Below are 27,955 nucleotides of genomic sequence, written 5' to 3' on the forward strand. Positions count from 1 at the left end.
TGTTTATTTCATTTGACAGTTTACTTGTGGGGAAAAGGGAAGAGAAAAAAATAATCCTGAGTTAAATATACTAATATTTGTAAAGTGCTTAACATTGTACTGGGTACATAGTAATTGCATAAATGTTGGTTAAATAATAAGTTACTTTCTCTTTCATCAATATTTTTAACTCTGTCCCTCTCCCTTCCTGTCTGTTAAAAAAATCAATAAAATATATTAAAATAGTAAGTTAAATAAAAGTCTAAGTGGCATAAAGCAAAGCAATAACTCCTAGGGCAAGCCTGACTGTAAAATGACCCGGGGAGAAAAAAAAAACACGAAAAAAAACCCCACTTAGTTTTCATTAGTCATTTTCCTTGCATATGCGTTTTCAGTGGATGGGAGTTAAGAGCTATTTTAGTTCAGGGCAGTCGGGCTTGCCCCTGAACTTGTTGTGAGCGTCACATGTGATGTCATAATAAGAATGGTGACAATGTGCTGGGCATTGGGCCTTATTATGTCTCAGATACTATGCTTGCTGCTTCACATTTTACTATTAGTCCTCTTTGCAGAGAGAAAACAGATGCTCAGTGGATGTCAGCTAATTCCCCAAATTCATGAACCCTGAGAAAGCAGGGGAATCAGGTGTGGCTGAGCCCAGCGCCACAATGCCTAACCATTGAGCCATACCGCCTCTCACAAGTGTAAAGTCCTGCTAAAGTGCCTGTCATATAATGGACATTGGATACAATTTTTACTATGATTCTTTTTTTTAAAATCTGAAAATATAACATTTTTAAAAAGATCATTGTTTGAAGAATTTTTCAAATAACTTATTTTCACTTAAATATAAGAATGCATATATGATAAGCTACAATAAGCAGCTCCTTTCAAATAGTAAAATAATGTGTAATGATTTGAATCATTTAAAGTGATGAGATTTTATAGTAGGTAGATGTGTGTGCGTGCGTGCGTGTGTGTGCGTGCGTGTGTGTGTGTGTGTGTGTGTGTGCGCTGCATTATTAGGCAAAGACACTTAACACCCACACTGGGGCTCTCTGTTCATACACCAAGGCTGGCCTGCAGGAGTGGCTATTTGAGCGCATCTTTGCCACGCCCGCCCGGAAGGGCTAGTCCCTCTCCATGACGCTAGGCGGACCAAGTTCAGGCAGCTATGAATCAGCTGATTTCCCTGGCTGCTCTTCCCCCACCTCAAATGGCCAACTCCCCACCTCTCCAGCCTTGGAGCTAAGCCAGGCAAACTTTGCTTGGAGCATATTCGGTTCAGGCTGGGGGGGGGGGGGGGCGCGGGGCTGGACCCTAGGACAGGCTGCCTCATAGTTGCCAGGACTCTCCCTCAGCCCCTCTCATCCAAACGGGCCCGTTAGATGGGTCCACTCCGATCCTAGCGCGGCCTGCGTGCAGACACGGATAGCGCAGAGCGCGCGGTGCAGATGTGCCCTGTTAAGACCACAGAGCAGGCCAGGTGTGCCAGGAACTGAGCGAATTAGGCATCTTCCCCTCCCTATTGCCGCCCCACACCCCAGAGAGTAGATTGGGCATCTTCCCCCCCTTTCCCCACCCCCACCCCCCACGCCCCCCGGGAGTAATCCAGCCTGAGTCCCTAAGTGAACTCAGCCTGCGTAAGTGAGCCCCCAAACCCAGCGCTGGGCACCCGCGGGGGGAACTCTGGCTGGCTTTCCCCCCGTGGGCTGAGGGGTGGAGGGGCTGGGTTTCCATGAACTCGGCGGCGGAGCGAGGGGAAGCGGAGGTGAGAAGGCTCCGCTGTCTCCCGGTTTCCTGTAAAAGTCGCAGCGGTTTTGCAGTGATTGACTTTCTCCCGAGACGCACTGAAGACGGATAACTGTCTCAGGCCCCCACCCGCCACTCTCTGCCCTTTCTCCTCCCCAGTCCCGCCCCCCCGCACACGCGGGCCAGGGCCACACCCGCTGCGGCGGCGCAGACAGGGCGTAGCTCCCGTTAAAGGGGAGGCCGGCCGCCTCCCGCCCGCCCCTGCTCGGCGCGCGAAGCCCCGCAGGCAGCTGTCTTTGGGGAGCCGGCCGCCAGCCAGAGAACCCAGCTCAGCGAGTCCGCGCCGAGGCCGCTCCGAGGACCGGGACCGCTCTCCCTCTGGGCCGTGAGTGCTTCGGTGGGGAAAGCAGAGGAGGCGGAGGAGGCGGAGGAGAAACCCGGGCATCTCCCGTCGATGGGGCCGGAGAGCGCGGAGCCCGCGCCGGCTCCCGCGGGCCAGGTCCCGGAGCTTTCCTTACGGGGCGCGGGCAGACCGACCAGGGCCTGCCCTTACGGTTCCTAAGGGAGGTTTTAAGGATACGGAGTTGGGTGCTGCTGACCTGTAACCCTAAGGGGCGCGGGTGTTGGGGTCTGGATGTGGGACAGGGGCGGAGCAGTCTTCGCCTCGCTGGAAAGGAGCCTACGCGGGGCTCATTGGCAAGGCTGTGCCTGCGGCGGACATACCGCACCCCACTTTCCAGCTGCATGCCCGAGCCTCCTCCTGCCCCTCCCCGGCACTAGGAGCCACGGGATTTATTTAAATTCCGGGAGACGTCAGAAAACCGCTTATTTCTCCCTATGCAATCCCGGGTTTCTTTCAGGGTGTTGCTTAGGGAGGGTAAGGAAGGGGCCTGGGGTTGGGTACTTTAAAACGGAGTTAGGAAACAACTCCCTGGCCCCTAACTCCGTCCCGAAATAGTCCCCAAAGACTCAACTGGTCTCCCAACTTTATCCTCTGACAGGTCACCCCGCTCTCCAGTTTCCCGGGGGTTCCCTGAAATGAGGGGCGCAGTTCTCCTGGGACCCTTTCCCTCCTCCGCCTCTCCTTCCCACCGACATTCGCTCCGCCCCATTAGATGGGTGGCTTCGTTCACAAAACTAAGATTTAAAACTTCAGGATTTAAAAGCGGAAAGTTAAAACTGGCTTTTTCAGAAAAGATTTCACAGTCCCAGGCCTGCGTCTCCCAGATCCCCCGTGCTTAGGGCCTGCTGGGCGCCGCGGCTGGAGGCCCCGCCCCGGGGCTGCGGGAGGGGGGCAGGGGGCGCGGGGCGCGGGGCTGGCGGGAAGCGGGACCGGAGCTCGCTCCGCCTTTCTTCCCTCCCCACGCCGCCTCACGCCTCTCCTCGACCCGCCAGTGTCTCTGGCTGCTGAGCCAGGGCCAGGACGGCTCCGGGCGCTGGCAGAACTGAGTGGAAACTTGGAGACCAACGGAATGCAGAGCGCGCCTGGATCTGGGAAACCGACTCCCTGCCAGGCGCTCTCCCTGGGCGCCCAGCCTGCCCCTGCGGCCCCCAGGCCTCTCTCAGAAATCCGGGCGCCCAGCCCCCCGCCCCTACTTTCACTCCTTAAGGGAGCGATGCTCTCCACCTTCTGACCCCTTCCCCAAGTCGGGCTGCCCCAGGAGGCGCCGGGGTGGGTGGAGGCGGGCTCTGGCCTCTGCTTGTCATTTTGGAAAAACCTCTCCTCTTGGACTGACTTAGAACATGTTTTTTCCAAAAGCAGAGGTGGTTCTGTGGAGGGGGACCCCCTCCCTGCTGAGGTTGGGCAGACTTCCTACGGTACGCTGCTGCCCCCTCTCGGCGGCCGCCGGGCGTGCAGGGCCCCATCCGGGAGGCGGTGCGGGCGCAGCGCCAGGCCAGGCATTCCGCGGCCGGGAACCTCCCTCGCACCCCTCCCGCCCTCGCCTGAGTTCTCTGGGGTCAGTCAGCTGGGCCTCACCACCAGCTTGTGCTCTCTCCCGCAGGCAGGCAGAAACTCCGCTGATCACAACTTGCCGCCAAAATGCTCCTCCTGCTGCTGGGTATCATTGTCCTGCACGTCGCAGTGCTTGTGCTGCTGTTCGTCTCCACAATCGTCAGTGTGAGTGCCTGGCAGGGCGGGCTGGCGGGGCAGGGGCTGGGGGCATCCAGTCCTCACCCAAAGCTAGGGCCTCCTGAGGCCAAGATTTCGCCTGTGCTTCCCCCACTCGGCCTCCCTAGTGCAGGACTGCTTGATTATTTGCAAGGAGAAGTCCCAGAAATTCCCTAGTGTTTTTGCAGTTTTGGGCAATCAGTGCCTCTTGAATTGCTTTGAGAAAACCAGAGCAGATGAAGGGGTATGAAGGAAGCCATCACTGGACTAGGTTAGCTGTCGGGCCTCTGTGTAAGCCCAGTAATTTCAGGGCAGATCCAGGGCCTCAGACCTTTACTTGGTAAAGTTGTTCAGCTTTTTTTCTCTGATGCAGGTTTGTTGAGGATGTGGAATAATTATGAAGGTTTGCTTTTCCCCCACATGTATTAGATCAGATAGGCAGCTTAGTTCAAAAAACTTACCCATGAGGACTTAAAATTGGGAGGTTAAAATTGGCTTTTTTTAAAAAAGAGTTTACAGCCCCAGGTCTGCTTTGTGATGTGAATATATATCACCTTCTTAGTAAAAGAGCCCCTGTCTGAAGAGGATATAGGGCAACGAGGGTTATCAAACCACTGAGCTCAAATAGAAAAGCTTCTTTCCTGGCTGAGAAGGTGGGCACAGACCTGGGCATCGAGGGGCTGTGGCTCTCACTGCTTCATATAAGGCAGGTCCCAGTCAAGGATCTTCTTGTCTGTCACAAAGGTTGAGAAATAATTTTAAAAAATTCCTGATTTGTGAATTTTATAAGCATCTGGGTTAATCACAATTTCATTGTGCCCGGTAGTCTTGTCAGGTTGGCAGGAGTTATAAATAAATAAGGAAACAGCAGAAGGTCCAGTGGAGAGGAGGCTTGAAGCAGGTGGGCCCGGGTCGAGCACAGGCTCCCTCTACCATAGCACACAGCTCTACACATCCTAACTCACGCACGTGCCACTTTTCCATTTGCAAAGTGCTTTTTACTGCCGAACCCTGGCCTTCCCCTGACAGTGTCTGAGCCAGGCCAGCACCTCTCTCCTCTCCAGCACAGCAATGGCCTCTGGCTGGGCAGCACCGGGCAGGGTAAGGGCAGGCCGAGGGGGCAGGTTGAAGAGGCACCCCTTTGCTTTCTCAGGGTCTTCTCCCTCCCCTTTCTGTCACCCCTTGCTGCCTCACCTGATTTAGGATGTCCGCTTCTTTCTAGCAATGGATCGATGGCAACGGACACACGATGGACCTCTGGCAGAACTGCAGCACGTCCTCCCTGGGCAGCGTCCGCCACTGTTTGTCATCATCAACAAATGGTGAGACTGGCAATTTATTCCCACAAGCTTGTCTGTAGCACGTTGTTTCCTTGTCCAGACCTGGAAGCCCTTGTTTTTGGAAGACACAGGATAGGAAGTTGTGGCTGGGGTTGGGTGGAATGTGACGGGGGGCTGTGAGTGAAGACAAAAGGAAGGGGACGGTCGCTTCCCTGGCTAAGCTACTGTCCTGACTGTCATCGTACATTCTCTGTACCCACAGAATGCCCTTGAACTCCCCCTCATCACTAAGAGTAGTGCTCCTTGTGAATAAAGATCGTTCCAAGGACAGTTGGACCAGCATTGGTCCCTCAGTGACAAACTGTCTTTCCAAGTTTGGGGCCCCAGTGACGCCATGCAGTATAAAAACCTTTGAGAGTTTCTTTGGGCAAGATGGGGTCTTGAAGTTATTTGAAAAATCTCAGTTGCACTCTGAAGGGTCCTTCATCAGGGAGTTTGTGTTTCTCCTCTGTTCTCAGCATCCTGGCGTGTGAGATACTGGGAGTCAGGCTCACTTAGATTCAAGTTAAGGGGATAATGGCCGTGGAAGCACCTGCCAGATAGCTCAAGTCCTCGGAGGGGGCAGTGCTCACCAGGGCTGTGTCTGGGTGTGGAAAGGCCGAGGGGAAGAGATTCATTCTTTTTGGGGTCTGGGTGATGTTTAGTGGCTACGTGGACCCTGGAAGGAGCTTGCTGTTGAGAATACAATGAGCTCGGCTCAGCATACGCGTGTGTTCCAAAGGAAGTGTCCTCACTTACAGAGGGAAGTAGATGTAGGTATGACAGGGTTTTGCTGACCAATAATATACAGGCTTTCTAGTGACTGCCGTGACCCATATATTCAATATTTTTGTTAAAGACATTATACCCGATGGAAGAAACCAGTTCAGTTCCAGCTCATCAGAGCAGGCAGTGAAGTGGCCAGTTTCTTTGCTGGGTTTTGCCTCCTATGCTCCACACCCAATGGCACCTAAGCTGCGGCTGACGCCTTACAAACAAAACATCTGGAGCCTCAGTGTACAGAGAAACTGCTAGAGTAGTCACTTGATGGCTTCTATGGGGAGAGCTGGCAAGGAGCAGAAACCCTGCTTTGTGCCTTCACTTTCCTGGGGGAAGAAGAGCAAGGCCCCAGTGCTTGCAGAAGCGGGCAGCCCTTCCCCTTTTGTCTAAGCGTCTGAAGGATATTGAGTTAAAACCATCCTAGAAGTTGCGCATTGAGACTGCATGGTGAATTGCACGTGAATGAAATGCTCCTGCGTGCTACCTAAGAATCTGAGCTAGTGCTGCTTGTCTCTGCGCCCAGGCCAGCTGAAGTGCCCTGAAAACTCAGGATGGGCGTCTCCTCGCTCGCCACTGACACCTGGTGGTCACTGTGGTGACTCAGCCTAGAAGCACCTTTCCCTGGGGCCTGGCCATGTCCCCAAGCACCCGTCCCAAGTGGCATCTGGCCATGCCCATGCGGGGTTGGCATGGAATTCTGGACTCCGAGGCCCGGAAGGAGGCAGTTTGGGCAGGCATGGGGAAACGAGCTGGGTTTCAAAAGAAGTGAGGCAGGCGGTGGAAGCATGGCTGCAGGAAAGAGCAGTATTAGCCTCAGGGCCTGCTATTGCCCTGTGCTCGGAATCTTCTGCAGTTTGGATGGCTGCTGTTCCATGCCAGATGCAGGTCTCCGAGAGGCACTGCCGTCGCAACCAGAAAACTTCTCTCTGAACTGGCCCTTCGGTGCCAAGCTCACCCTGTGGGGGTTATGTATGATAACTGGGGTTTGCGTGTGTTTACGCTGATTTTGGGGTCCCGTGTAGTCCGGAGTGTGGCTTTTCTGCTTTCTTACCTCTCACTCGGGCATTTGGAGGAAATCTGGACACGCCCTTAAACAGACCCTGTTATTTGGATCTGAGCTGACCCACTGCATTGGGAGTTTCCCTTTCAGCTTCCCCAGTCATTGTCTCTGCTGACACCTTCCTGACTGGTCAGCTTGTGTGACAGATCCAGCTCTGACGGGGCTGAATTCTCTGAATTCTCTGGGCCTTTGCTGCGTTTTTCAATTGATTTTAACAATTTCAGTGGTAGTCAGTAAGGCCCAAAAGGTATATAATTTTTAAAAATTAGACCGTTTTCACAAATGAACTATACCAGTTGGGTCTGAACTTGCACTTAGAATGTTTGGAACATAATTTTTATTTTACTCAAATCAAAAGTAATTTGTTACTGATAACAATTTATGCAGGATATGTTGAGGGTGTGGTCTATTTTTTTTTGGAAGGGGCTCAGGTTTATGTGTGTGGGGGGGCTACAGCACTACACCTCTCCGGGTTGCCATTCATTTTGTTTTTTTATATGAATCATGCCTCTTGGCGGGTTAACTGTATGGCGGTCAAACATCTGTTATGTAGTTTGAAGGAGGCGTATCAGATCTTTCCCCCAAGTTGCCTTTTCATATTAGAAGTACTTGTAGATATCTTACAAACTGCCCTCACTCCTGCCTGTCTTTCCACTTTTAGAATTTATTTTCATACTTTCTGACCCCACCCTGCCCCTGGCTGCAGGTAGAGGTGAGAGAGGCTTATTGGGGGCATATTCATGGTAACCTTGTATGGAATCCAAGGCCTATGCCCCTAATGGTCCGGAGCTTCTTCGAGGAGTCAGGTCAGCCTGGAGGGATGAACCACTGTGAAGGCAGCTTAGGCCAGATGCCCAAGGAGTAGGGGTTGGCAGGCAGTGCCAGGGTTCAGGGAGGAAGTGGGAGGGAAGTCTCCTGTGGGAGGTGGAATTTGATCCATCCTCCAAAGCATGGGCAGGATTTAAATAAATACAGGCAAAGGGGAGGATATTCCCTATCGAGGCAAGGACGTGACCTACAGCCAGGGGAAAGCAATGCAGGAGACGCAATGTTCCATTAGGATTAGGATCCACCCATACAACATAATGGGTTCAAATGACAGTGGTTTAAGTGAGATAGTGTATTTCTCTCTCTTAAAAAAAAAAAAAAGTCTGAAAGTAGGCAATCCCAAGAAGAGGTTTGGCAGTTTCTTGAAGTTGTCAGGCACTTTCTTGCTTTATTTCTTGGCCACCTTTTGGCTTTGGCCCTCATCCTCATGGACCTACAGGCTGCTAGAGCTCCAGCCATTTCGTCCAGGCTTCATGCAATAAGGTGGAGAAAGGAAGAGAAGGAGAATGTGTCCCCTTCCCTTGGGCTGAAACATCCCAGGTAGACCACATACTTGTTTCTATCTTTATTGGAACTTAGTCACGCAGCCACGCCTAGTGATAAGGGAGGCTGAGAATGCAGTCATTTGGCCTTGGAAGACACTGACTTCTCTATTCAAACCCATTTTATAGCCAGCACTTCCCAGTAAGTCAGCTGGAAACACTTCTCTCCTAGGCTTTGCCTGCTGGGCCCAGGCAATTTCAGAGCAGATATGGGATTCTTCAAATGTCTATCTCGGCTATATCTGTGGCTTCCTCAGGAGCAGCCCCCTTCCACAGGACCCCTATCAGGAATGCAGAATCCCTCCGTATTCATCTCTCTCCCCTCCGTGGTCACTAATGCAGTCTTATTCATTGTGTCTTTGAATCTTTGTCTCCTTCCAGTCCGGAAATGTTTCCTGAATCCCCGACCCTCATAGCAGCTCCATGGGAGGCCTCAGAGGCAGCCCAGCCAGGCAGTGTTCACTGCCCTCCACCCCGTCTACCCTTTGACACGTCTAGTATTTTGGTGGATGCTGCCCCTCTGCCCACAAGCTGAGCATTGAGTCCGCCTTGACTCTGTTCTCAGTCATCACAGGAGCCATGGCCACTCATCCTCCCATGTGAGTGGCCCCCTCACTTGTCAGAGTTGTTGTCACAGCCTCTGAACTCCTAACCTTTCTTGCTCTCATTGAATACCTACTGTGCTCAGGTACCATTGTAAACATTGTGGATACAAGTAAGAACTCATGTTTTCCTGAGTGAAACAGTAAACAAACATGGGTAATTGTAGGAACTACAAAAAGAGAACGAGAGAGGGCAATGTGGTCAGGCGGAGTGGGTGGAGAGGGGAACTCCTGGAGGAGTGACCCCTTGAGAATGACCGGGAGTCGGCCTATGGACATCTCAGAGAAGTTCCAGGTGAAGGGACCATCAAGGGCAAGGTCACTGGGAGGGAAGGAGCCTGGCAGGGTTGAGGAACAGAGGCAGAATGGCAGGAACAGAGCGAGGAGAAGGATAGCGGGCCAGCCCCTCAGTCTTTAGACCCAAGTCAGGAGTCTGGTGCATATGGATCCATTTCTAGTTTCTGCGATTTCATGTGACCTGCTCTGTCTTATATGTATTCTACCGATGTCTGTTTCATTCCAACTTAGAATAACAGTCCAGAACATTTAAATGTATTCTACCGATGTCTGTTTCATTCCAGCTTAGAATAACAGTCCAGAACATTTATAAGGCGGAATGTGTCAGAAATCTTACAAAGTAGAATCATGAGATAAAAGCATTAGTTCCCTCATTCAGGGCAAGGCCAGCAAGTGTTAAACTCCTTGTGCTGTCTGGTCCAGTTCTGTGATTATTCGAGGTCACAGATTCTTGTCAGTTTTGTGGTTTTCCTTTCCTCTGCTGCCTTACTCACTTTAAGACCTTTCATTTCATAAATAACTGAGGACATTATTTTACGTTAGGAAATGTGATTGAATACCAAACAGGTTCGCTCTGCCTTGGTGAGGAAGTAGTGCGCAGGCCAAGGCGGGCGGGCCTGTGGGCCACCATCTGGAGACAGAGGAGGCCAGTCCCAGGTTTTCAAACTGATAAGACCTGAGCAGCTGTGGCTGGCGCCTGGGATGGGGATGCACCAAGCCTCTTCCCCAAGTCCCGAAGGTGCCCATCTTCTAGGGTCCTCAGACCACAGGTGAGTTTAAAATTTACTGGCCAGAGGTTAGCGAAGCATTTGTCTAGCATTGAGTGAACTAATGCTTTTTGTTTGGAAATCTCAGGATTATCCAGATTTTAAGTCCCAGGCATGCACGAGTGTTCTCCCGCTCTGTCTTTGGCTGAATGGACCTGGTTGTGGCAACAAGGGCTGGGAGGCTGGAGTCTGGCTCCCGGCTCTGCGAGTACAAGGCACAGCCCTGGCCTGGCCTGCCCCTGGCTGTGCCTGCCCCTGGCCTGCCTTCGTCAGCGTCAGAGGGTCACATGGAGGCAGGATGCAGGCAGAGCTTGTCTTCCCACCTTCCATCCCCTGTCCCCACTTTCCAAGGACCTTCTTGCCTCAGAAGAGAGTTAGCAGACTTTCTCATACTGCGTTATTAGGCACATAAAACGTATTAATTCTTGAAGCATTTTCATTTTTACTAAAGAGGAGGCCTGTGCTCATCACAAAAGCATGGAGGACATTATTGGGCCTTTCTCCAGGTTGACCTGCCCCTGGCCACCTCTTGCATACAAAGGCAGCTGCACACATGCACCCCTTTTCCCAGTGACACCCCCTCCCCCCCAGGCAGCTCTGCTCTGCCCAGAGTGTGTGCTGGGCCAGGATCAGAAGCCAGGAGAGTGGGCCCCGGGCCTCTCCTTCCTTTCTGAGTGACAGTGACCAGCTCCTGGCCCTCGGCAGTTGTGGGCAGCAGTAGTCCAGTGATTTGGAATTAGGAAAAGAGAAGTCTCTCCAGTGTCAGCACTCCCCCTCCAGGGTGCAGTGGTCTCCTGTGGTCCATGCCCACAGCCCCGGGTCCTCTCATTTACCCCGCCAGTGGCCTTGTCATTCTGTCAAGGGCATTAGACCATTTCCTTGTCTGTGGCTTTTCGGTCAGAGTTTAGAAAACACGGAGGCCCTCTGCATTTATGGGTCCATGTTTGACAATTTAGCATCTTTGTGGCTCCCTGGGCCAGCCCACAGCCTCTGTCCGCGTAATTTTACAGGCCCTTGTGGGCTGCCGAAGCCGGCAGCAGTGGCCCGGGGTGGGGTGCAGCGTCATCATGCTGACGTCCCCTCCTCCCCCCCGCCCCCGCTGCTCCCCAGGTGCCAGCAGCCAGGAGCTAATTTGGAATGTTCTCACAGTTTGCTTTTTAAAAAATGCAGATCGCATGCCTAGGGTTTCAGCCGAGTCCAGAAAGCATCCCTTGTACTATTTCAGGAGCAGGGACAGGCCGGGGCGCGGCCTGAGGTGGCGGGCGTTGGTTTTTGGTGAGAGAAGATGCCTGGGAGGAAGCCTCCCTCGTGGGCAGTCGTTGGCATACACAGAAGCCCAGCGTTGGCAGGGCCCCGGGAGGTCTCGGGACCCATCCCTTCACCCTGTCCAGTCTAGCTCTGACCCCTCTGCTGTGTGCCTGTGGTGGTCATCCTACCGGTGGTGGGGAGCTCACTCCCTGTCAAGGGAGCCCCTTGCATTTGAAGAGCTGACAATGTGGCTTACCCACGTATTCTTTGAACCAGGCACACAGAGCCTGAAGACCCTATTCTTGGGGAGCTCACCGCTCGTTGGGGAAGACAGAGAAGTAAATACTGTGATGGGGAGAGTGCTTTGCAGGAGTCAAAGCGGGTGTGAAACAGAAAGTCGCCCCTTGGGAGAAAGCCTCCTCCTCTCCTGGGCCTGTGGATTGAGACTTAAAAGCCAGAGGGGACAGTCCCCTGAAGGGCACAGAGGGAAACTGCAGGAGGTTGTGGGAAGGGCCTAGGGCCTGAGCAGGAAAGGCAATGTGTCGTCCTGCAATGGGCTGGCCGGGGGCTGCGTGTGCTGGTGGAGGAAGGGGCGAGAGGGCTGGTCGCTGGGCTTCAAGACCGTTTTACTGAGCATAGCTGGACACCGCTGAAGGGCTTGAAACAGAGCAGTTGCTGGATGTGAGCGAGTTTCGAAAGCTCATTCTGACTATTACGCAGACTGTGTGGAATGTGATCAAAGCACTTGGATTTAGACGTCCTTAGCTCATGGCAGAGGTCTGGGCTGGACATTCAGAGGTGGGGCTCTTAGTCCACACGGGTGTTCCCCGTCATGGTGGGGAATAAAATTACAGGGGAGAACAGGAGAGGAGGGGCAGAGAGAGCGGGGTCCAGGAAGGGGCTGGCAGGCGAGATTGGGAAGATGTGGCGGTGATGTGGGAGGAATGCCATGCGATGTGTCAGTTAAGAAATTACTTGGTTGTCCAGCTGCTTCTGGTGGTCTCTGTTCATGGTGATGTCCTAGCTTGGGTTTTCCTCAGTTGCAGGGCTTGTCCTTAATGAGTCTAAATTCCTTTAGGATCCCTGGACTGTTCCTTCAGTTATTTGGAGACCATGGTTTTATCTCCTGGGCCTTCCTTTCTCTGGACGATGCCTCACTCTGTCAGGGGCTCTCTGGTGCCGGGGAGATGGAGTCCCGCTGTGTGAGGATCACCTCTGATCCCAGATCCTCTGATCTCAGGTCGCTACTGTTCTGAGGCTAGGTGGGGGTTGGCTTGTGGATGCCTAGAGGATCCAAGGAATCTCTTTCCCTTTGCCGCACCCATCCTCCCTATCCCCCCACCCTCCCTATCTTTTGTGGATTCTAAATGTAAGGAAAGGCAGTAGCATCGTTTATGCACTTGTTTTCAGATAGAGCGTCGAACTTCTCAGCACCTCCAGTGTGTTGTCCTGGGAAACCCAGTAGCTTGGGCATTGGGACTATTCTGCCGGAGTGGATGCTGGGGCAGGACCCTGGCTGCCTGATGGAGTGGGCCTGGAGGAGGAGGACCTGCGGTGGGTGCCACCTCACATGCAGCCTAGCACCTCTTCACATGCAGGGTGCAGTGGTGACAGGGGGATCCTGAGTGGGCAGCCTTTGAGTGGGCCTTGGATTTGGAGTAGGACCGGAGGAGGCGTGCAGAGGAGAGCAGGGAGTGAGCTGGGGACTGGCATGTCAGTGGGACACTGTGACGTGGGCAGAGGCCATATTGGTCTAGCTCTTAGTGTGCACGGTGCTTGGCCCTTGTTTATACGTTAGGACTAAAAAGGACAGCGGGCTTAGATTACTTTTACATGGAGAATGCTTTTTAAACCCAAAGACGTTGAAAAGAACCCAGTCATTCTCTAAGTACATTCTCCATTAAAACCTCTCACGGTCAGGCCATTAAAAGTGTCTTTCTTCTCTTCGCCATCATTTTCGAGGGCCAAACCCAGCATTTCCAATTGAGCTGTTCTTAAAAACAAGGCTCTGATAACTAAAATTTGAAAGTTAAGCAGTCCCTCCCCCAGTGCTGCTTTACATTTCATTGTTCATTGTCATGTCCACGGAGGGAGGCTAAATACTTGACCATGGAACCCACTCCCTCATTTTTAAAAAAATTTTTTTAATCAACTGGTGGCTAAGTCTTCCCACCACAATTCTTTGGGAAATACAGCCTAAGCAGAGCCTTCTGCAGCTGGGGTTTTTTAACCAGGGAGTAAAAGGGGCCTTGACTTTTAGGTCCTTCAGGTACTTCAGGTACTTGGCTGTATTGTGCTTCCTATAAATTAGATGCTAGAAAATAGTGTGCCTATGTAGTTCCAAGGAGCCTCTTGCCTGGGAGTGCAGTTTATTGAATGGTTGCGTCAGGTGTAGCCGAAACCCCTGTGCGAGCAGTTTGTGCCCACTAGCTGCCAGCCATAGGTTTTGCCCTAGTTAAGAGGCCTGTGCTCATGTGGCTTCCTCCTCGCTCTGAGCTCCAGATCCATGTCTGGGGCTCGCCATCTGCAGGGGCCAAAGCACAGCTGACTGTAGGTCTGATCCCTATTTCTATCCAGCAGCTGGTCTGGATTGGGGGTAGGGAGGAGGGGGTTGCTGGGGTCCTGGGGGAGGACCTGCTGGGCCCCGCATGTTCCAGAGGGTGGGCGAAGCCAAGCGCAAAGGCCACATTGTTGAGGATGGAGGCCTCTTGACTATTTCTGGAATGACATTCTCTCCAAGAAGCTGTGGGCTGGGAGGTGTGAGGGTGGTGGCCAAGCTTGTGAGTTCCGAGCCTTTGAGATCAGCTGAGCAGCATGCTGCTGTGTGGTGCTGCCTCTTGCAGTTGGGTTTGCCCCCTCCGATGGCATCTTTCCTTGCAGCTGGTTTCTCCCGTGGCCTCTTCAATTTATGTTCCAACTGGTCTCCCAACTGGGTCACAGAGCTTTTCTGAAGTGACAGGAAGGGACTCGAGGGGGGTCGGGACAAGACGGTGTGGCTCTGTGCTGGCAATGGGAGTGCAGAGGACCCAGGTGAATGCACATTTACAGGTGCTGCTTCATCCACCCTGGCTGGTGGCTCAGGTGGTTGGTGTGCCATCCCATGTACCAAAAGGCTATGGGTTCCATTCCTGGTCAGGGCACATATCCAGGTTGTGAGTTCAATCCCAGGTCAGGGCGCGTATGAGGAACAATCAATCTATCAATGTTTCCGTCTCACATCGATGATTCTCTCTCTCTCTCTCTCTCTCTCTCTCTCTCTCTCTCTCTCTCTTTCTTTCTCTCTCTCTCTCTTTCTCTCTCTCAAGTCAATAAACATATCCTCGGGTAAGGATAAAAAAATAAATAAATAAAATGAAAGGGCTTCATCCTTTCTGAGCCCATGACTTACTGGACTGGAGGGCCTGGGCTAAGAATACAGCTGAGGGGGCAGATGCACTTCCTTCATTGCTTAGCTGCCCGCGGCAGGAATCTGACCTTGAAGTGAGCTTTGATCATGGAGCCACTCAACCTTCCCTATGTCTCCTGGGGAGCTGGCTCTGCCTGCCGCTGCGGCCCATGTCCAGAGCCATAAGTACTCTTTCACCTGGTCCTCGCATGAGAACAGTAGGTCTGCAAAGAGTTTAAGGGCTTTTCGTTCCTGTGTCCAGCACCAAGGATGGAGAGAAAAGGCTGCCACTGGGAATCTCACCATGTTAGAGGCCCTGGAGGCCGGGGGGGGGGGGGGGGTGTTGGCAGTGGGCACTGACTGTGTCTCTGGTAGTGACTGTGAACTTGTCCTGGGCCTTAGGGAGGTGTCTGCCCCTTGGAATTGGCCTCACAGTAGTGGCCTCACAATGTTCCATTGCATCCAACCAATAATTATCTTCTGTTCATCTGATCTGTTGGGCTATTGCAGAAGTTGGCACATGGTAGCCTACAAATTAAAAACGTGGTCAGCAGAGCTAAACAACAGACCCACCCCTGTTCTAACCAGAGCGCGTGACGGCCCAGAAGAGTCGGGCCTCCCATATCCTCACCTGGGCCTAGGCACCTGTGTGCGTGGAGCATGTGGCTTCAGCTCTTCATCACTGTCGTGCTGGTCCGGGCCAGTTCCCCTGCGTGGTTCAGGCTGTGGAGTGAAGTCCTGTAGACCTCAGGATCACCTCGGGGCATCATGGGCTTCTCATTGGGACAGTACCAACGGGGCTTTGGAATCTTTAGCCAGCCTCCTGGGCGGATTGGCCGCGCTTCCTCCTGACGCTCTGTTTACCCTTCTGCCCATCAGCAGCTTTGAATGGCCAACGGGCTAAGAAAGGAAAACCCCTTCACTCCTCGCAGGTGGACCCAGTCCTGCCCAGGGCTCCACTAGCACTTCGAGTTTTGTAATTCTAACTTCTTATTGACTGCCATGTCTTCTCTACTGTGTCATCTTTTAAATTGGCTTTAATTGTTTACATATTACATGAAAATAATCTCCTTATTAAAAATAAATCAAAAGATATAGGTCAAATGAAAGGCTTTCTAAACCAAATTGTCCTTTGTTCTAGCTCCAGTTCATGGGGGTAACCATTGATAGGAGTTTAGCACGTCATTCCTTCCTTTTCCAATGAACACACACATTTATGAATGTGTACCTATGTATACAAATGTAGTTATTTGATGTGTATTTACATAATGACATAATATTGGGTATACACCTTATTCTTTTTTGTTAACATATTTTTATTGATTTCGGAGAGGAAAGGAGAGGGAGAGAGATAGAAACATCAATGATGAGATGGGATCATTGATCAGCTGCCTCCTGCACACCCCGCACTGGGGATCAAGCCCACAACCCAGGCATGTGCCCTTGGCCGGAATCAAACCGCAGACTCTTTAGCCTCAGATTGATGCTCTATCCGCTGAGTCAAACCAGCTAGGGCTACCTAGATTTTTTTTGTTAATACTTTCCTGGTGCTTCTTTTGAAAATATTTGATTTTTGACTTGTTTGATTTAGGTGTACCTCATAAGACTATACATAAGAATGGTGTAATTCAAAATGAAATTCTACATTGTATAATGAATTACTTGAATCCGTTCACATATATTGTAATTGATGATGTAATTGGAAATACTATCTTTATGTGTTTTACTTATTTTGATTCTGATTTAAAATCTTCCTCTTAAAAACTTTTGTCCCCAGTGGGTTAACCAACCAAAGGGCCTGACTCAAAACAGTAGGTGTTCAACAAAAGCTTATTGAATAAAAACTTCCTGGTCTACTCATTCTGATCTGATTTGAGAAACAACTGTTGACAAAATATCTCTGTTGTAATGGAGATGGGACTAAAGTTCAAATTATTGGTAAACGAAGTTTCAAAAAGGATTTAGTTACATTATTTAGTCTAAGGGATCTTCCCTAATCATGTAGATTTAACAAAACCATATAGGAGATTTTGAGTTTTCTCTCAATATGAGGTCTGGTAGAAGTTCCCATTGTCCTGGCAGTGGAGGTAAAGACTAAGGTGAGATCTCAGACCTGGAGAGGAAACCCAGGATGTGGTCTTCACCAGCCACGCTCCTTCTGCAGGTGCCTGTGAGGAACCCCCAGCAAAGCTGAGTCTCGGTCTGTTTTAGTTGTGAATCTTCATCTCGTCTCAGATTTTTTTAGGTTTCTAGCTTCACCTACTGGAGTGCTGCGTAATTAGTTTACTTAAAAATAATAATGTGAAGGCAACATTAGCTTTATTGCCAGCGGTTTGTCAGGAGAACCACTGTGCTGGATCCAGACAAGCATTTCGTTAGGGATATGGAAAAATGAAGCCAGGATGGCTCAGAATCCATTCCACATCAGCTTCTTACCTTACTTGACAAAGAAATTGAAAAAATGAAAAAGCACATATTCTGTCACAGTGAAAAGAACGCCAAGTTGCAGTCAGGCCGTCAGGGTTTAGCTGTGCCGATGGGCTCGTCCAGACGTGCCCGGACATCCCTGTCTTTCAGGACAAAGGAGCTGAAGGAGTCGACCTCTCCTGTTCCTTCCAATCTAAAGCTTCACCTGTGTCTGGAAAATCTCATGGGAAGCTGCAGTAACAGTTAATCTATCCAGCACCTTTAAAATTCACCATGAGCTACGACTTGTAACCTAAACCGGGTTTATATCCAGTTAGGGTTATAAACCCTCCACATCTCATAGCTGTGATGCTGTGTTCCGCATCAGTATTTTTTTTCTGAGCCACTGCATAGTAGCCAGTTATTGAGCAGAGAGGATAAACCCAGGACTCCTCCAGTTGCATTTGCTTGGTTAGAGCCGTGCTGCCCAGCGCGTCTTTGGCACTTGGAAGGAAGGACACAGGTGCAGGTGGGTGAGGCCAGCGCAGCTCTGCTACGTAGACACCCTGGGCTTCCCTCTGGAGTGCAGATCCAGATGTGTCCAATTCTCAGTTGCTGAGATGACATTATTTGCAGTAGAGGGTGGACTCCAGAACTCTTTCTTGCCTGAATTTCAGATAGAAGCCTGGAGATTTGATCTAAGGCGAGGGTGTTCTATAAAGATGCGGAAGTGTAATCCATGTCCCCTGTACATGTGATTTGAGCACAAGCAGTTCTGCGCTGAGGTTACTGATGAGGGTCAAGATTGGCCAAGAACAGATACAGCTTGGCTGAGCAAATGGATCGTCATAGCTATTCTCCATCAGCGTTTTCTTCCAATTTTCTACCATTTCCTTATTCCCTTCTATCCCCCAGATACCTATATTCTTTGGGGACTGCTAACATTTTGAACAGTGGTTTACTGTTCAAATAGAAAATATAGCTATTCTTGTAATGTAGGGATTCCAGTAAGCCCTTCAAAAACCTCTGAAGTCGAGAAGAGAGAAGGCAGTGGGTGAGGCTCAGATCCTCTTTAATACATACATACATACATACATACATATATGTAAGTAATACATTTGGCAGAAAGACTGGAAGGCAACTTAACACATTTTAATTTGAGTTTAACTGCTAATGGTAGGACTGTAGATATTGTCTTACCGCCCTTTCCTAAAATGTCCACAATTGACTTTTAAGAGGACAAAAGTGAATTGTCCAATTTTGCTCATAAAAGAGGGCTTGTGCAGCCTGGGAGGACTGTGCCTCTCAAGAGTCATGGTGCACCAGGCTCCATGCTCCTCATGACAAGGCTCTCCCTTGGCCATTCTGGTGGTGCTAACCCCGTGTCTCTTCCCTCCAGAATGGCTGCAGTCTGTCCAGGCCACCATGATCCTGTCCATCATCTTCAGTGTGCTGTCCCTCTTCCTGTTCTTCTACCAGCTCTTCACCATCACCAAAGGGGGCCGGTTTTACCTCACTGGGATCTTCCAGATTCTTGCTGGTAAGTGGTGACGTGTGACATGCATGCAGGAGCTGGGCCTGATCAGTTAGTAGGAAGGCGTGGCCCAGGAGTGATTGATGTTTTCTGAGTCTGCTCATGGAATGGTTTTCATAAGGTACAGATGTGTGTGCTTGTGTTTATGAGTGTGTACACCTGTGCATATACCTTAGAATAGGGAATTGCCCACTTTTCCATAGAATGGTGTCCATAGAAAATAGGAGTTAGGGTTCTGGAATGAAGTTTTTTGACCCAACCCTATCACCAGGAAGAAAGCTGCGGTATGGACCCACGATCAGAGTTCCATGCTGAGCGTATCAGTACAGCCGAGGCCAGTCCTGAGGATGGGTTCCTAGAGATTAGCTTATGCCCCAGGGAGCTATCCTGCCTCAGCCTAGAGAATGGCCCTGACATGCTGTTGAGAACAGCCAAGGCATTCTTGGGTGTATCTCTTACTCTGCGCAGCAATGAAGCCACGCTACCAAACTCCTGCCCTCCTTCACTCCAGCTTCTTGGTTCCCCTGGGCTTGATTTCCTGTTGTCATTTCAGGTGTCTTCATTTTGTCACCATTGTATAACCTGCCATCATTTCCCAAACAGGGGTCCCTGACAACACACAGGATCTTTATCTCCACCCTAAACTGCCTTCAAGTTCCCCCACTGGACTGCTTGTCCGATGCGAGAGTCCTGGAAGCTTCTAGTGTGGAGGGCGAATCCTCCAATTTTGTCTCTCTTTTCTGAACAGCGTCTTACTCTACCAATTCATCCTTTTGTTCAGTGACTGCCGATTGACTGAGTCAGTGGGACACGGAGAGGAAGAAGAGACAAATGCGGTGGGATCTGTAGCCCAAGTTAGTAAACCAGAGGACATTTGGCTGCTGTGAGATGTTCTAGATTCTAGCCATCCGAGTAGGCAAATGACATCTTGTTCTGGTTGTTTGTGAGAATGTCCCCAGTGCTGAGTCACCAGCTTGTGCTCAGGAGCAGTCATGTGGAGGGTTGAAAACAGCCCATGCATTCTGGGTGGATGAATGGATGGGTGGATATAACAGCTTGCATGGGGCTGTATGGGCAGACACAGCCTGAGGTTGAATGTTGATGACCTTTTCTAAAAGCCAGAGAGTTACTGGAAAAATCAAGTAACCTGGAGATCCACTTCCCATTAAATACTTAAATATAATGCTTCAATATGCACAATATTAGGGTTTCAAAACCAAATCGTGCTTTGCACTTGCACAGTTTTATTATACCAAACCAAGCTCCTGGATTGGCGCAGCTTGGTGAAATTACTAACTTGCAGTAAGATCGTCTGTAGGCATGCTAGCAGCAGAGTTATCATTACTCACTCTGTTTCCAGAGGCGATTTTCAACTTCATGGTCTGGGATTCCTTTGATTCACCATTTAAGTTTGATGGGTATTCAAACGATGATTATACCCACTGTACCAATGGATGTGTCCTCAAGATAAAGTAATATAGACCTAGGAAGCAGAAGTTTCAAAAATATTTATATTTGATCTGTAAGCTTGTGCTCTGCTGATGAATAAGCTGGCCTTGGGGGAGAATCAGCTGAATGCTTCCACTCCTTCAGACCACAGGGACTGACTACAGGTAGGCACTTCCTTACATTTAGAGACGCACAATACACCAACATTGCCAAGGAGCACAAAGTCCAAGCTAGAAACTCTGCTTTCTGCATTATTTTCTCCTGACCGATTTACAATGGAGAATCCATGCAAATTTGCATCATTTATTATTCTTAAGGCCCCAAGCATCTGTGATGAGTAAGAGCCTACACCTTCAGAACTGCTTAGGCTGAAAGCACTGGCTGAGAAGGGCCCCACCACTGTTGCAGGGGCCCCTCTGAGCTGGCAGCCTGTCCTTTCCCACTGAGCTGGCTCGACTTTAAATCCTGTGACAATGCCTCTGCAGACAGTCCTGATAAGGTCAGAGTTAATGACCATGAAGTTGCAAATGCTGGCCCTGCATTGTTTTAAAGTATTTTGTTCCGCAAAAAAGCTCTTAAGAGTTGAGGTTTTCTCATTTTCCTAAGTGTATTTATTGTCCGTACTTGCTTCACTGCTTTGATTCACCTCTGAACCCAATGCAAGCCTTGTTGGAAGTCTATAAAAACCCCTGAATTTAAAAGCACTAAGTTGTTCTTCCTTTTTCCCCTTCAAATCTGGCTGTTTATCTCTCACAAGACCAGGTTTTCAGTTATGAGTTTGTCAGTTTAGCTATCCATATCTTGAATTAGAAATGTTGAGCCAAAATAGCAGTTGCAAGTTGCAAGTCCTAACTCCAGCCAACAGGACCTGGAAGTTTGTCTTCCTGGAACCTCAGGTCTCTGAAATGTTGCACTTGAACCTGCTGTAGGGTCTTTCCATTAAAATTGAGAATTAAACTGGTTAGGGATTTGACTTCCTGACTCTTAATGCGTGACAACTTTAAATCAACGTTGTCACATGCCTTTCCCAATTCACAGCTAAGAAACCAGCAATAGAGAGGAAAGTAGGGAAGGTGGTTGGAGTTGAGAACTGGGGACAGCCTGAGAAGTTACAGCTTGATGTCGAGGAACAGATCAGAAAAGCTGAAACAGACAAAAAACAGAAAGGGGAAAGGAGGGCGGGAGGGGGAAGCAAGTAGCCCACAATCATGGAATGTGAATCGAAGTGTTCCTGCCACAGTAGGCGGGGTCCACACAAGGTAGAAGCATCTTCAAAGCTGAAAGCATCTTAAGCAGAAGCCAGCAGACTCCCAGGTGACAGGTGTAGGCTGGATTGTCTCTGCATAGCTTCTCTTGGGGGATGGGGGCAGGGTTAGCTGTGATCTTTATAGATCGGGCACCTAAGGGTGCTGGGAAGGTAGTGAAAGGTGTGAGGAGCTCTTGGGCTGACTCAAGATTTGGGAGCTGTGTCTGCCTTGCCCCAGATTACAGCTCCGAGGGTGTTTATAGGTCTACCTGCTTTGCTGCGTCATCCTTTCTCCATTCCATAATAAGCCACACGTCTCACATTTAAGAGCTGTCTTTCCTTGATTACATACTGCTTAGGTTGGCTGCTTCCTAAAGACACATCAAGAGGCATCTTTACCTAGTTAAGTGCTTTTCGAGCTTAGCTGCACAACAGATTTACCTTTTAAAAGAGGGGGTGCTTTTTTTAAAAAATTCCCGTGCTCAGATTTCATCCCTGGAGAGTCCTACTTAAGAGCTCTTGGGTGGGGCCGTTCCCTGGGTGACTCTGAGGTTCCTCCAGGGTTGGAACCACAGGGTGTAGCCTTTCAACAGCCTCTAATCCCACTGCCAGTTCTTCAGGGACATTTTTTTCACAGACAGCTCCTCCTGTTCACAAGCCACTGATTCTTCTCTCCCTCCTTCTTAGAGAAAAGCCGTGCTGATCCTGTGTCTGGGTTTTGGTGTCATTCTCATTTGCAGAGCCTGTAGTCACCTGGTCCCAGATAGAAGTTACCCTTGCCCTAGCTGGGTTGTGTTGAGTTGCGCTAGATGGGGAAACATCAAGAACATCCTGTAGATACAGACCTGTCAAGGAGCTATGCATGTTTTTATTGATTTCACTCCTTACACCAGCCATGGGCTCTGTGCACACCACATAAAGGAAGGCCCAGAATAGCCTACTCGCTGGATGACTCATGACTGTGTTCCGTAGGCAGAATCAAACTCAGGTCAAATGTGTAGTTACTGTTCATTGTCATTAAAGGGAACAGAAAACATGGGAGAAGGAGACTCCTGAGTGGGTTTTACTTGCTCCTTGTTTTGTTTCCTGTCAGGCTTATATAGGTACAGATATAGGGCTTTAGGATGAAATAATTTGAAAGATGAATAAGAGTGTGGATCAAAGGCAGCTTCAGTTTGGTATCACATTCAGCACCCTTCTTATGAGACAATCATTCCAGATGCTGCACTGGCTATGCCCCAAACCTAGGATGCGGGGGGCAACGTCCTAGGTTGCAGGGCTCAAGTGACTGCTGAAATGGCAACTGGGCCAGCTGCACAGAGAAATCTAGTGTAGATCAGACATAGAGTCAAAGCTTTCAGTAGGACAGACCACCCAGCCTCTTCCTGCCCCACCTTATCACTTTGAGGATGGGGCTGGTGAGACAAAGGCCCTCACTCACTTATACCAACACCACGAGGCACCTTCCCACTGGCTCCGGGTCTCACCTGGAGTTCACTCTCCAGTCGGTCTCACTCTGGCTTCTGCTGCAGGCTCTCAAACGAGCTGCTCTGCACAGGTTACCAAGGTCCACTTTTAAGTCATTGGCTGAATTCCTCCAATCCTTTCTGTGCTGTTTTCTATTCACTATTTGAAACTGTTTATTCCCTCGGCTTTCATGCCATTACTGTTTTCCCAATTACTTAAGTTAATCCCAGAGCCCCCTCTCCTTGCTCCATACCCAGTCCATCCTGTCAGCAGATAGCATTCATAGATATTGTGTCCACTTCTTATCTTTTACTCACTAACAGCATTGCAGCTGTGCAAGAGCCAATTCATGCAACTTTCTGTCCCCACCCCTACATCTACTTTCCACATGGCTGTTGGGATGATCTTTTTAAAACACACATCTGAGCATCCTTTCTCCTCTGCTGAAGAAGTACTTCCCTGCACAACTTCAACAAGCCCCCTCTGTCCTGGCTTTATGAGCTCTCTGGCTTCATCTTGCATTACTCCTCCTGTATCATGGGATACTCTTATCATCACCTGCTGGTGGTTTCCACCAAGCTCTCTGTTTTCCTTGTGTTGCTCATGATCTTCCTGAATTCCCTTCCACCTTTCTTCACCTGGCTAACTCTTACACATCCCATAGTCCCAGGTCGAGCACCGTCTCCCTGTCAGGCTTCTCCAGTCCCTATTTTGGGCTCAGCGCCCATCCATGCTCTCAGAGCCTCCAGTACATTTCTCTCACCCTCCCTTGAAGTCACATCAGACAATATTGGAAGTTTCTACTGATAAGTCTGTTTTTGAATGCTCACCCTATGAAGGTGGAGGCTGGGTCTCTTTATCTAGATGCTCTAGAACAGTGCATGCACACAATAGGTACTCACTGTATGTTTCTTGAACCAATCAGAATAAAGATAAGGAAGTTTAGAGAATTCACACCGTTTCTTTATCCCTTTGCATTCGGCCCCTTGGTTGCTCCCTCCCAAAGTTTTGGGCTCTAATTGCTGCAGCTACTCTCATCACTAAAGGAGGCTTGAGATCTCCTCCTCAGGGGGATTCTCAGGGAAGAAGTTTCTGGGAGTTGTTCAGAGCCAGCCATCCTGAGACAGGTAGAAACTCCTGTGAACTTGTGAATGGGCAGCATTTTTTGTGTTGTTTGGACAGGTTTTGTGTCCTTCCACTTAAAAACGGCCTATGCCCTCAGATTCAGGACCCTTGCAGGGCATGTCACTGCCAAAGCACAGACTATCACCTGTGGGGAAAGCAGAGCTGGAGCTTCACTTACCTTCACCATGGGATCTCCCTTATCTTCACCACGGGGACCTCACTGACCTTCACCATGGGGACCTCACTGACCTTCCCCATGGAGGACTTTCACTGACCTTCACCTGGGGGACTTTCAGAAATTAATTTCCATGTACTGGCTACTGAGAAATTGAGTAGTTCGCTTATGGGGAGCAGTGTGTGACTTTTAGGAACTATTTTATGGCATTAACTGCTCTCGATTCCAGGGCTCAACTATTAGCTTTATGAACAGAAAGCCTTGTAATAATGTATTCCCTAAAATTCCAGTCTACTGACAACAATAATTATGAAGTGTATATCCTCTCTTTGACTTTGTAAGTATCTAAACTTGTTGCTTTTTAAATTCATTTACTTCTGAGATTCCACTTGGGTAAATGTCATAAAGTAAACCATCTAGTTAGGCAACACACTTGTGAATCCTGCCTCTTTCTATCCCTCTTGGTCACTGATGGAATGTTTTCTCTTTGATGTTTTCTTTGCCAGTGAAGTCTATGCACAGCTGGTCCACATTGTTATGATTGCATTTTCCACACCGGTGCTGGTTAGACACACCCCATTTGGAAGCTCTACCAACACAATATGCATTGTTGTGGCCTCTCAGCATTCTCTTTAACCTCCCTCTCTCCTTTGGCCATGCTTCTTTTTATAGCCCTGCCCTCATTGGGTAGCTAGGTTAGAGCACAAGAGGCAACTTCAATATTTTTTAAAGATAAGAATTAGCACTTTAGAGAAGTGAGTCATGGAGCATGATGGGAGATCACTGAGGTTCATGGACCTCAAGGCTATAGTGTGTCCCCAGCAGATCGAAACTGTATCTCTAACACAGACTTGCCAGCTTCAGTTCCCCCTTCTGACACAGATGTCCTCGCTGCCTCTCAGACTTTCCGTAGGTAGCGGGATCCTGGATCTGATCCCACTGTAGTTCTAAGACTATTGTTTGGCTTTCTCTATGGGGGCCAGTAGAGTAGGAGTGTTCTGCTCTGACTTACAGAAGGACAATATTATCAGGGTAGTGAATGTGACAAATTCCAATTTTGCACTGCGTTCAAACAAAGTTGCAGTGTCCCATTAAATAGCAGTGAGGTTAGATGTAGGTGGTCCTGACCATCGGGAGTTTTGGAACCACAGGAATCCCACACGGCCTGCTGCATTCATAATAGAGTCACTCAGAACCTTTCAAAGACCCTGCTTTCAGGGGCAAACAGAGCAGGCTTTGTGCAGCTCCAGGCTGGGGTGCTGATGTCACTGGATCCCTCCCCACAGGGGTTTCTGACTGCCATGGTGAGCATGGGCGATAGCATTTGAACTTACCTGCTTCACGAGGACCAAGGTGGACATTTTCTTCTCCTTCCCACACCCAAGGACCTCAGTGGTGGCCAGAGAGGGTGGCCTGGCCTACCTGTGTATGTGACATCGTTGTACCCTCTTTTGGCTTCAAATCCACACTTGGAGGATCCAAGAACTGTTGAAAGGAGCCCGGTTCAATGAGCTTGCCCTTGATAGTCTCCTCCCCCTGCAGCTTGTGTCCTCTTCATGTCCTGTCCTTCCTCCTGGTCTCCTCACTTTTCATCTCTGTATGTTCTGTCTACTTAATGCTTAATGACAGTCCTGCTGAGGGGATTAGCCTGGAGCCCTGCCCCTGTGCTCTGCCTGGAGCCCAACACTGTTGCCATGACACAAGTCTGATAACAATGAAGTGTCACTGCACTTTCATTGGCTCCAGGAAACACCCCCTCATTTCCAGAGTGTCACAGGTTTCCAGCAGCTCCCCTGCCAAACCACCCTTGTAAAAAGATAGGCAGGTTTATCTGCAACTTGAATTCTCGCTGACCACTCTGTGGAAACTGGGGATTGGTTGACAGTTAAAGCAAGAGAAATGGGGCAAAAAAGATGGCAAAGATGATGGATGGCCTGGGTCACATAGCTTGGAAGTGGAGTGCTGACTGTTTCTCGTGTCCCTGTATCTTCAAGCCTCCTGCTGTCACTCCTGGACCCGGTAGCAGGTTCTTCCAGAGTCCTACATGCTCTCCGCATGTAGCGGTCTCTGCCTCCCTGCAGCCCACGTGGGGGCCTGGTGTGTGTGTGTGCGTGTGCGTGTGTGTGTGTGTGTGTGTGTGTGTGAGTGATCAGGGCAGCGAGTAGTGTGGGCAAGGTGCCCAGGTTCTGTGGACCCTGTAGTCGGGGGTGGAGAGGGGTCCCCCTGTGATGTCTCCCTCACTCACTCAGATTGTCCCTTTCTTTCCCCAGGTCTGTGTGTGATGAGCGCAGCGTCCATCTACACAGTGAGACACACAGAATGGCACGACAACAACACTGGTTATACCTACGGATTCACCTACATCTTGGCCTGGGTGGCCTTCCCCCTGGCTCTGCTCAGCGGGTTCATCTATGTGATCTTACGGAAACGCGACTGAGGTGCCCAGTTCATCAGGCTCTGGGCAGACACAGGGGAGGGAGGAAAGAAACCTAAAAAAAGAAAAGAAAAAAAAAAGAAAACGAACAGAAAAACCCAAAAAGCTAGCCAAAAACCCAAACTCAAACCAAACCAAATAGAGTGCAGTTGGGGGGTGGGGTTAGTGTTGATTGAAGATGTATATAATATCTACGGTTTATAAAACCTATTTATAACACTTTTTACATATATGTACATAGTATTGTTTGCTTTATATGTTGACCATCAGCCTTGTGTTGAAACCTTAAAGAAATAGCTAAGGGACTTTACATCCTAACCGTATAATCAAGCTCAGTATTATTGTTTTGTTTTTTTGTTTTGTTGTTTTGTTTTACCCAGAAATAAAATAACTCCATCTCGCCCCTTCCCTTTCATTTGAAAGACGATACCTCCCTCCCACTCCACCTCTTTTAGAAAACCAAAGTGTGGGTAGAAAGCCCCAATGGCCAGAAGCCCTCTCACAGTGGTGACCTGTGTTCTCACAGAGGCACACACTGCCCATGCCCACACCCGGCCTTACGCATGTGGACGAAACCCTCAAACTGGAGCCCTTGGCAAAATCACGGCCGTGGCTTTGGAATGCTTGCCCCTGAGGTGGGTGTCCTGGTCACATGTCTAGATGAGAAATCAGTGACAAAAAAACAACAACTATGAAATGGTGCTATGTATTTACCATTCCTTATTATCACTAATCTTCTAAACTACTCACTGGAAATTCAATTAACAATTTTACACCATAAAGTAGAATGGAGACTGAATAATTCTGTGTAATATAAATGGTTTATAACTGCCTTTGTACCTGGCTGGGCTGCTATCATTACTCTGATAATAAGTCATAAACACAGCTTTATCACGCCCACATGTTCCTGCGGTCAGAGGGTCAGGACCAGTCTCTAGACACTTGCCTCCACTGGGTCTAGGCTGTTCTCTGTCTCCAAGGACTGTCTGGCAATGACTTGTATTGGCCACCAACTGTAGATGTATATATGGTGCCCTTCTGATGCTAAGACTCCAGACCTCTTTGTTTTTGCTTCGCTTTTTCTGATTTTATATCAATTGTGTGGACTAAGATGCATTAAAATAAACATCAGAGTAACTCACTGGTCTCTCTTGGGGTTTTGTGGGGACCTGGGTGTGAATGTGAGTGTGAGTGTGAGGTGTAAGTCAGGGTAGAGGGGAGCACTGCAGTGGAAAGGAAGTTGAGCAGATGATCAACGCCGCAGTTTGGTCCCCAAAGCATAGCTTTGTTCAGGCCTTCCAGAGCCTGAGCAGTGTCTGCTGATTGCACAGAGCCCAGAACTTCAGCAGAAATGGTAATGGTGAATGGGCTGGAGTGCCCTTAGTCAGCCCTCTCTTGTACTCTGCTCTCTGATGGCCGACATGGGGACCAAAGCGCTACTCATGCGCTC

At 49.6% G+C, this 27,955-nt stretch overlaps 1 protein-coding gene across 2 annotated transcripts; it reads left to right on the forward strand.

Moving 5' to 3' along the window:
* The first annotated feature begins 1,948 nt into the window (after positions 1-1,948).
* PMP22 (peripheral myelin protein 22) lies at positions 1,949-27,646 on the forward strand. 2 transcript variants are annotated; one of them, XM_036452175.2, is made up of 5 exons: positions 1,949-2,116; positions 3,739-3,850; positions 5,064-5,163; positions 18,475-18,615; positions 26,342-27,646. In XM_036452175.2, exons 2-5 carry the CDS (start codon positions 3,773-3,775, stop codon positions 26,506-26,508), a joined length of 486 nt encoding a protein of 161 aa, XP_036308068.1. In that variant the 5' UTR covers positions 1,949-2,116; positions 3,739-3,772; the 3' UTR covers positions 26,509-27,646. The 2 variants fall into 2 exon arrangements, with proteins under 2 accessions (XP_036308068.1, XP_045442474.1); XM_045586518.1 differs by having other exon boundaries at positions 1,970-2,116; positions 3,735-3,850.
* Positions 27,647-27,955: the final 309 nt, after the last annotated feature.

This window comes from Pipistrellus kuhlii, unplaced genomic scaffold (assembly GCF_014108245.1).
Source record: "Pipistrellus kuhlii isolate mPipKuh1 unplaced genomic scaffold, mPipKuh1.p scaffold_m20_p_23, whole genome shotgun sequence".
NCBI classification, from domain to species: domain Eukaryota; kingdom Metazoa; phylum Chordata; class Mammalia; order Chiroptera; family Vespertilionidae; genus Pipistrellus; species Pipistrellus kuhlii.

Excerpts from the sequence above, each read along its gene's own strand:
- PMP22 (XM_036452175.2), top strand. The coding sequence starts at position 3,773 with ATGCTCCTCCTGCTGCTGGGTATCATTGTCCTGCACGTCGCAGTGCTT. Across the intron at positions 3,851-5,063 it reads TCGTCTCCACAATCGTCAGT|CAATGGATCGATGGCAACGG; the intron begins GTGAGTGCCTGG and ends GCTTCTTTCTAG. Across the intron at positions 5,164-18,474 it reads TTTGTCATCATCAACAAATG|AATGGCTGCAGTCTGTCCAG; the intron begins GTGAGACTGGCA and ends TCTTCCCTCCAG.